We start from the raw sequence: 8814 nt of genomic DNA, 5'->3' as shown, positions 1-8814 counted from the left end.
CTGCTGGAAATTCAACTAAATGAAAGAATTAATTGACAAATATATAACTGCTAAGTTAATGCAGTAATCACCATAAATAAAATACATATATATATATATATGTATATATATATATAACATAATTAAATATCATTGTTTCAAAGCATATTAAAATGATCAAAGCAGTATGATATAATAAAATTATACCAAAGAATAAACCGTAAATTTGAAGTTTTGATCTGAATATATTCACTTAAAAGAAAACTCTTAAATATAACTCCACAATTAAATACAAATAATGGAACTTGAAATGTACTCCTCTTTTGCAAATGTGTATTTCAGTATCTGTGCAAATGAGGTTTTGTATGCAATACTAAAATAATGACAGTGAAACCTGAGAGCCAGAACTCAAAGGGACAGACCTGTTTTTCTGGTTTCCTGCCTTTGATTAGATGCAGTCTTACCACTTTTCTATTACATCTTTTTTTAAAAAAACAAAACAAAACTATGAGTTGGGTAGAAGTTTAGAAAGCAAATTGGTTTTCCATTCGATAATCCACACACATTGTTTTGTGACATTTATTGCAATCTCCACTCTGTCACAGCATTCTTTGCACTTCCTCCCTGTGCCTACTCCTTCCTTTTATTCTTCCTTCCCATCCCCTCCCACCTCCCAGCTCTATCCCTGGGCAAATACTGTCCACTTGATCTCATATGCTTGATTGCTGTAATGAGTACATCCCTCCTGATATTACCGTTCACCTTATAGGCCTGTCATCATTTGGCTGACAGTTGAGTCACAGGGGTTGAGTTCAGTTCCTAGCTGGAAGGGTGTCTAAGAGCCAGTCTCAGGGGTTCTACCAGTCTTCATTAGACCAATAAGTCTGGTCTATTTTTTTATGATTTTGGGTTTTATTCCACACCTTCCCCCCACTCTATCTGGGACCTCCTATGTGATTCGTTTCAGGGTGGTCAGCAGTAGTAGCTGCGCACCATCTAATTCCTCTGGTCTCAGGATTGTAGAAGCTGGGGTTCACGTGCTCCATTATTCCTTCGGCCTAATTGTTTCCTGCATCTTTGATTTTCTTCAATCTTCTTTGCTCTGGACGGGGATGGACCCATAGTTGCATCTTAGATGGCCAGTCACAAGCTTTTAAGACCCCAGTCGCCACTCACCAAAGTAGGACGTAGAATACGTCTTTGTGGACTTTGTTATGCCAATTCACTTCAGTGTCTCTTGAGACTACAGTCCTAAGCCTCCATACCCAGTGGCTCATTCCCTTAAGGTATTCAGTTATGACTGTTTTCCTAACTTTGTCCCCTGTATGCTCTACTACATAGATATATTTGCAGCACATATGTCAAGATGGCCTCTGTCAAACCTATATATATATATTCATGGGTGAATTTGCTTTCCCACTCTTGTTCAGATTATCTATCTATATATCCACTCATAAATTATTATTACTACTATTGCAGGATTGTGTATGTAATAGTATTCACCTCTGTTGCCTTTAATTTTTGTGCTTTTCCATCTTCCACTGCCTTGATTATGTTGTGCTGACCTCTCCCTTATTGAATACTGGCTTTCCCTTCACCCAAGTTAATATGTGTTTACCCTCTAGGTAGTGATTTTCCCTCCCTTCTCCTCTATCACTTCTCTTAGTGGAAAATACGCGTTTTCCTTCTCTGACAGGTTTCCACCTTACACAGATTCTGGCTTTCACAGGTGTATTGTATTTTATATGGTACACACTTAGATATTAGGTTTTTTTCCTTAAGTTTTATAGTAAACTACCAATTTATAGATCATGCTTTTTTCCTAAACTAACTGTTGACTGGTTTCTTTCTATAAACACTAAAGTGAGTTATCTAGTACTAGCCTTGGCCATTGGCCATCCAGACTTACTTATTTCCTGGCTATGGTGGCGCTTCCCATCATTCCAGCATGTTGACTCAAAATCAATGACAATTAAGTAGTCAAACAACTGTTCTGCAAAAGATCAAGGTATGTTTATGCTTTATCAGCATAGAAGTACAAGGCTCTAAAATGTAAAGAAACTAAGTACACTACTTACTGAATTTGCTTCTTCCTAGATATCCATTTGCCGGTGCAAATGACTTTCTCCTAATTAATCCAAGCTGCCTAAAAAAAAAGTAAACCCAATACGATCAACAAACTAATTCACATTCCTTTTTGAATAAACTACCAAACTAATGGTACTGGACATATGGCAAAGCTTTCATTACTAATGTATTGTAATTGAGGGGATGGATTTTTGTCCTGTCACCCTTTCTTTTGATTTTTTGTAATCACTTTACCCACATAGGCTTCAAAGCACATTATTTGAAAACTTAGGCCAATTCTACCTGCTCCCCTCATGACACAGTAATACCCAGGACCTCAAACAATGCATTGAGAAGCTTAAATTATTTTTGCCTTTGCATTTTCCCAAGCCCTTGCTACGTGTACAGCAGTTATAAGGAGATAATAGTAATACAGGGCATGGTCCGTTCTGTTGTTGTTGTTGTTATGTGCCATCGAGTCGGCCCAGACTCATAGCGACCCCTCCTTGGGTTCCCGAGGCAGTATCACTACGGAAGTAGGATTGCCCAACCTTCCTTCCGAGGAGTGGCTAGTGGGTTTGAACCACCAGCCGTCTGGTTAGCAGGCAAGTGTCTTAGCCACTATGCTACCAGAGCTCCCATGGTCCGTTCTAGGAGCTTAAAAATCTGAAGAAGATATCCACGAAACCATTTCAAGGTAGTAAATGATAAAGGACTGCCAAAGGCAAGACAATTTAAAAGGTCCACAAAAGAGGACATGCTTACTGAGGTGGAGGTGAGTAAAACGACTTTGACTTGTTGTTGTTATGTGCCTGTGGAGTTGGACCCGACTTATAGCGACCCCTCCTTGGGTTTGCGAGGCATTATCACTCGGGAAGTAGACTGCCCCATCTTCCTTACAAGGAGTGGCTGGTGGGTTTGAACCTCCAGCCTTCTGGTTAGCAGTCAAGTGCCTTAGGCACTACGCTACCAGAGCTCCTGACTTTGACTTGGGAGATGCTAAATAGGCAGGTTGCCTTAGGCTGCAGTTTGTAGTTAAGAAGTATGATGGGAAGTGCCAGAAGGGTACAGCAGCTAACATTTATTGATCGCTTACTATTTAATGACTGCAGGCACTAAATCAGGATGGATATCAATTAATAGTCAACGGCTGTAGCAGTACACACTTTCGCTACCTATATTTCAATGGATGAGAATTTTGATATCTAGGTTCAGTAATTCACCAAAAGACAGAGATTTGGTATGTGTACCCAGGACTGCCTAAATCTGAAGTCCATGCTTCAATCCATTCCATATACTACATACATTACACTGCTTCTAATAATCAGAAATAGGAACATGTCCAATAATCAGGAAAAAGCCCACAGTGATTCATATTACGCCTTAAATGTATTACTAGGAAATAGTGAGGTAAACAGCTTGGTGGGTGCGGGGGGCCATGCAGGTGCTTCCCGAGAGCTCCAACGAGGCATAGACTGGCTCAAGGGCACACATCTGAGAACCCAGGTCTCCTAGGCCTCCTCCCGCCTCGTGAACAGGGCCTGAGGCTCCACCGGGGACAAGCAGGGGGATTTCAGTCTCGGCCAAGGAAAGAGGGTCGGAGACGCAGGTACTGCAAGGAGTGGAAGCGGCTGCCAAGGACGCACAGTCCCAGGTCTCCTCGCGGACGTCAGTGCCATACCGGTAGCGCCCACCTCCCCCAAAGCCCTTCGCGTACCGCGCCAACTTCTTGGTTGCCATTCCTATTATCCCTGACTCTCCCAAATCTGGCTGCCGGAAGTTGCTCGAATCTCACTTCCGGTCCGTTCAAACTGCCCGCTCGACTGACGACGCAGTGGCTCTCCCGGAGAGAAGGCGAGAACGCTGCTAAGGCTGCAGCTTCCGCTCTCCGCCAAGCTTCTAATAGGCTTTTCCAGGAGCATGTGGGGAGTGGTTTGGGGAGGGGCAGCATCGTGGCAACTCCCTCACAGGCCGGCGGGGGCGAGTTTGAGCAGTTGGATAGCCGTTTCAAATCTTTGAAGCGGACGGTAAAGCCGTTTGGCTTGCTCAGGCACCGATTTTTCGGCAGTGAAATGGTGGGGATCGTCAGTACCTTGCTTTTCGGGCTGGCAGGCAGCACTCTGTGAACTGTGAAGTTAAGAGAGGTTCTGAGGGAGAATATATAGGCTGTCGAAGTTGGTGACGACCCGGGCAGGGTAATCTGGTCGTCAGGGTTTCCTCGGTCTTAGCTGATCTTTCTCCGCAGCCCTATGGAGCCGGAGACGGAAAGGACCGAGAGGCACCCTAGTAACGGCAGGAAGAGGAGGCGGGCCCCAGTCAGGCTGGTTGGGGCGGCCGAGGCGATGCGAGCCCGTTGGGATCTAGAAGAGAGGCAGCCTGACGCCAAGGTGAGCAACGATTAGTCCGGTGGCTCTGGGATGTTTGAGGTCCCGTTATCTTTGAACGCTTGGTCAGGCAGGCCCAGTTTACCCACACATGTTTATTGAGGTCTTCTGTGTGCCAGGAATTGTTCTAGGTTCTGCGGTTGCTCAATTCACAAAAGTACAAAAGTCACTGCTCTCATGGAGTTTATAGTCCAATGGGAGAATAAGGCTACCATTTGTTGAGGGCCCAGTATTCATTCATTCCTTCAGTCAGTCATCACGGTTTTCTTGTCTGCTACCTGCTGAGCACTTGAATAAAACAAAATCACTGCCTGGTAAGACTTAGGAGGAGCTCTGGTAGCGTAGTGCCTAAGGCATTTGACTGCTAACCAGGTGAGATGGCTGGCGGTTCAAACCCACCAGCCACTCCTTAGAAGGAAGGTTGGACAATCTACTTCCGTAGTGATGTTGTTGTTGTTTGCCGTCGAGTCGGCCCCGACTCATAGCGACCCCTCCTTGGGTTTCTGAGGCAGTATCACTACGGAAGTAGGATTGCCCAACCTTCCTTTCGAGGAGTGGCTGGTGGGTTTGAACCGCCAGCCGTCTGGTTAGCAGACAAGTGTCTTAGCCACTATGCCTGGGGAAACCCAAGGAGGGGTTGCTATGAGTCGGGTCCGACTGGACTGCACATAACAACAAGGTGATTAGTACTATGAAAATTTTTTTGGTTAAAATGGAATTCCATTGTTTTGCCTATCAGATTAGCCCCCAAAATTTAAGGTTAATGTAACAAGTGTATGGAAATTGACAATCTCATCACTTTTTTATTGTGAAACAATCTCAAATTTATGGAAAATTTGCAAGAACACTACACACACACAGGCTGAAAGTAGTTACTGAAACAATGGCCCCTCAAATACTTTAATGTGTATTTCCTACAAACAAGGCTGTGTCCTCCTACATAACCACAATCACAGCCATAAAAATCAGGACTTTAATATTAGAATATTGCTATATTCTTAGACTCCATTCAAATTTCTCCAGTTGTTGCCAGCAATATTTTTCAGCAGTAGGATCCAGTTTACAAGCTTGTGTTACATTTAGTTGTCATGTGTCTTTTCAATCTGAACAGTTCTCAGCCCTTGGCATTAATGAATTTATAGCTTTTTTTTTTTTTTTTTATTCTCCGTGGCATTTTAATTCTGTTTTTTTAAGACCTTAGAGGAACTGCAGTCCTGGAGTCTCACCACAAATAACTTACATATGTGTACAGACAATGAACTTCCTGCTTTAAAAGATTACTGGCCCAATTATTTTGTAGACTGCCCCTTAGGTCTGTCTGTTTTCCCACTAAAAAAAAAAATACCAAACTCACTGCTGTGTAGTCAGATCCAACCCATAGCGACCCCTCCTTGGGTTTCTGAGATGGTACCACTGTGGAAGTAGATTGCCCAACCTTCCTTCTGAGGAGTGGCTGGTGGGTTTGAAACTCTGGCAGGAATATCACAGGAGTAATACTCTCTTCTCTTCATCAGATAGTGCATAACTTTGATTAGTGTCATTATCAGTGATAGTACCTTTGATTATTTGATTAAGGTAGTGTCCGCTGAGCTTCTTTAAAGTTACTCTTTCCCTTTGTAATGAATATTTTGTGGGGAGTGCTGCCTCATTAAACTTTCAGATCATTTATTTTTTGAGTATGCACTCATGGATTCCTATTTTTAAAAATGGGTTATGATCCTTTCCTATATTATTTTAATGCTCAAGATATCTCAGGTCTGATCATTAAGCTGACTTCTGTGTCCTTTTGATGTAACTCCCATTACTCTTTAAACATTTCTTTCTTGCGCAAAAACATGTTTTAGGCTAATCTTGTGCTTTCTGTACCCCTCGCCTGGAGTCAGCCATTTTCCCTAGAATTAAAGAACAAACAGTTGCCATCTTTTCAGTGCCAACTCATAGCAATCCCATGTGTGTCAGAGTAGAACTATGTTCCATAGGGTTCCGATGGCAGGCCTTTGTTCCATTGTGCCTCTGGGTAGACTTGTATCACTAACCTTTTGGTTAGTAGGCAAGCATGTTCAGGAAAAACAGCAGTAATAATTACTGATATTTTTTGAGTACTACAATGTATCAGGAACTAAGTACATTGCACTTGCACTATCTCATTGGTCTTCACAATAATCTCATGAGGTAGAATTATCTATTTCCTTCATAGATGAAGAGATTGAGTCTTCTAGTGGATAAGGCACTTACTCAAGTTGGCAGAGCTTGGTATTTGAAGTCAGGTAGTGTGACTCCGAGGCTCAAGCTCTTAACCACTGTGCTCTGCTGCCTCCCAGACCAAAATGAAAATGGTAATTTTCTCTGAGTTGTCTTATTATAGGTGGCTTCTGTTATCTTTTATGTACCTTTCTCTTTTGTCTGAGTCTTTTATAATATTTTGTGCATCTTACTTTAGTAAGTGGATATATGTGCAAAACTTTTTTAAGGGGTCATGGTCTTCAGTGACTTCCCATTGTACCAGAATACAGTCCGAGTCCTTTGCGTAGACTCCAGTGACCTGTGATTTGGCTCCTACTTCCCTCTGCTCTCTGGTCTCCAGCACTCTGCAACTTACATTCTTAGCTTTAGGCAAAGCAAAGTACTTGTTGGACACTATGTTCCTTCCCTCCAACATGCACACTCATTGTTTTAAAGGCTTAGCTCCCCTCCCCCCGTATTTTCTTCTCATTGAAGCTACCCCTAAAATTCTAAACCCCAAGACACTTAGCCTCATAGTTCTCATAACTTTTAATAACACTTAACATACTGTATTGGAAATACCTGTTTTTGCATTTTCTCCCTGGTCAACTGGACTCTTTGAAAGCAGGAGTCACGTTTTCTTTATCCTACTATCCCCAGCACTTAACTAAGTATCTGTAATTCAGGTTCTATAACATTGTTTATTAAATACTCTTTATCAGTAATGTCATGTTGTTATTGTTGTTATGTGCCGTTGAGTCAGACGCGACTCATAGCGCTCCTCCTTGGGTTTCCAAGGCAGTATCACTACAGAAGTAGATTGCCCCATCTTCCTTCCGAGGAGTGGCTGGTGGGTTTGAACCGCCACTGGTTAGCAGTCAAATGCCCTAGGCATTTTCAATTAATTAGAATCCTCCTAATGTTTGGATATTTGTTAAAATAATGAGGAACTGGAATAATTTAATAATTTGTTTTTCTCTTTTGCTATTCTTAATAGTCATGGTTTGCTATGTCCTGATGTATCTTTGCAGAAAGTTCGCTTAGCTAACATTTTATTTGCTGAAAACTGTGAAGTAACCCACAGCCAGCTATGTGAATTCCTGAAGTATGGAGTGCTGGGCAAATCTCCTGTTCCTCAACCCAGGTATGAGATGAACTTAAGTGGTGAGTATAGACCAGAGATTTCAAACAATACATGGCAAGCCTACTAAATATTTACTTGATCTGTATAGACAGAATAATTCTCGGTCCCATGAACAGCAACCTAGATTGAATACAGAGTCATGACATCTCAATCAATTTCCCAATTTGAGTCAGTTTCATACCCACAACCCCTTGAATGAAGGGGAGGCCAGGTCCCTTTGATGAAGGACCCCACTACATTGCCAAAAATCTATAATGTCAGTCTTTCTCCCAGCCTTCCCCAAAGGGATCTGAGGCCTTTTACGAGAGTGACTATTCATTGGGGAAAAGGAAATAATCAGACTTTTCGGGGATTACTGGACACTGGCTCTGAATTGACACTAATTCCAGGAGACCCAAAGCATCATTGTGGCCCACCAGTCAGAGTGAAGGGATATGGAGGTCAAGTTATTGATGGAGTCTTAGCCAAGGTGCGTCTCACAGTGGGTCCCCAAACCCATCCTATAGTGATTTCCCCAGTACCAGAATGCATAATTGGAATAGATACACTGAGCAATAGGCAGAATTCCCACATTGGGTCCCTGACATGTGGAATAAGGGCTATTATGGTAGAAAAAGCCAAGTGGAAGCCATTGGAACTGCCTCTACCTACAAAAATAGTTAACCAAAAGCAGTACTGCATCCCTGGAGGGGTTGCAGAGATTACTGCCACCATCAAGGACTTGAAAGATGCAGGAGTAGTGATTCCCACCATATTTGGGAATTCACCTATTTGGCCTGTGCAAAAAACAGATGGATCTTGGAAAATGACAGTAGATTATCGTCAACTTAATCAGGTGTTGACTCCAATTGCAGCTGCTGTTTCTGATGTGGTTTCATTGCTTGAGCAAATTAGTACATCTCCTGGTACTTTGTATGCAGCTATTGATCTGGCCAATGACTTTTTCTCGATACCAATTTCAAAGGACCATCAGAAGCAGTTTGCCTTCAGCTGGCAAGGCCAACAGTAAACTTTCAC

At 42.5% G+C, this 8814-nt stretch overlaps 2 protein-coding genes across 2 annotated transcripts in view; one reads left to right on the top strand and one right to left on the bottom strand.

Annotated features, from left to right (window-relative positions):
• ERI2 (ERI1 exoribonuclease family member 2) overlaps nt 1-3786 on the bottom strand; it is a 10110-nt gene extending 6324 nt beyond the window's left edge. Inside the window, 4 exon segments of the mRNA XM_007957345.1 lie at nt 1-15; nt 1889-1972; nt 2058-2125; nt 3764-3786. Coding sequence (XP_007955536.1) covers nt 1-15; nt 1889-1972; nt 2058-2125; nt 3764-3786 — 190 coding nt within the window.
• A 509-nt stretch (nt 3787-4295) lies between these two features.
• Nucleotides 4296-8814, top strand: part of REXO5 (RNA exonuclease 5) — a 48021-nt gene continuing 43502 nt past the window's right edge. Inside the window, 2 exon segments of the mRNA XM_007957350.1 lie at nt 4296-4433; nt 7685-7797. Of these exon segments, the coding sequence (XP_007955541.1) occupies nt 4296-4433; nt 7685-7797 (251 nt within the window).

The sequence above is a fragment of the Orycteropus afer genome, unplaced genomic scaffold, assembly GCF_000298275.1.
Source record: "Orycteropus afer afer isolate SDZICR_OR568_19922 unplaced genomic scaffold, OryAfe1.0 scaffold00732, whole genome shotgun sequence".
In the NCBI taxonomy this organism is placed as follows: Eukaryota; Metazoa; Chordata; class Mammalia; order Tubulidentata; family Orycteropodidae; genus Orycteropus; species Orycteropus afer.
This window is presented reverse-complemented; position numbering and strand designations above follow the sequence as displayed.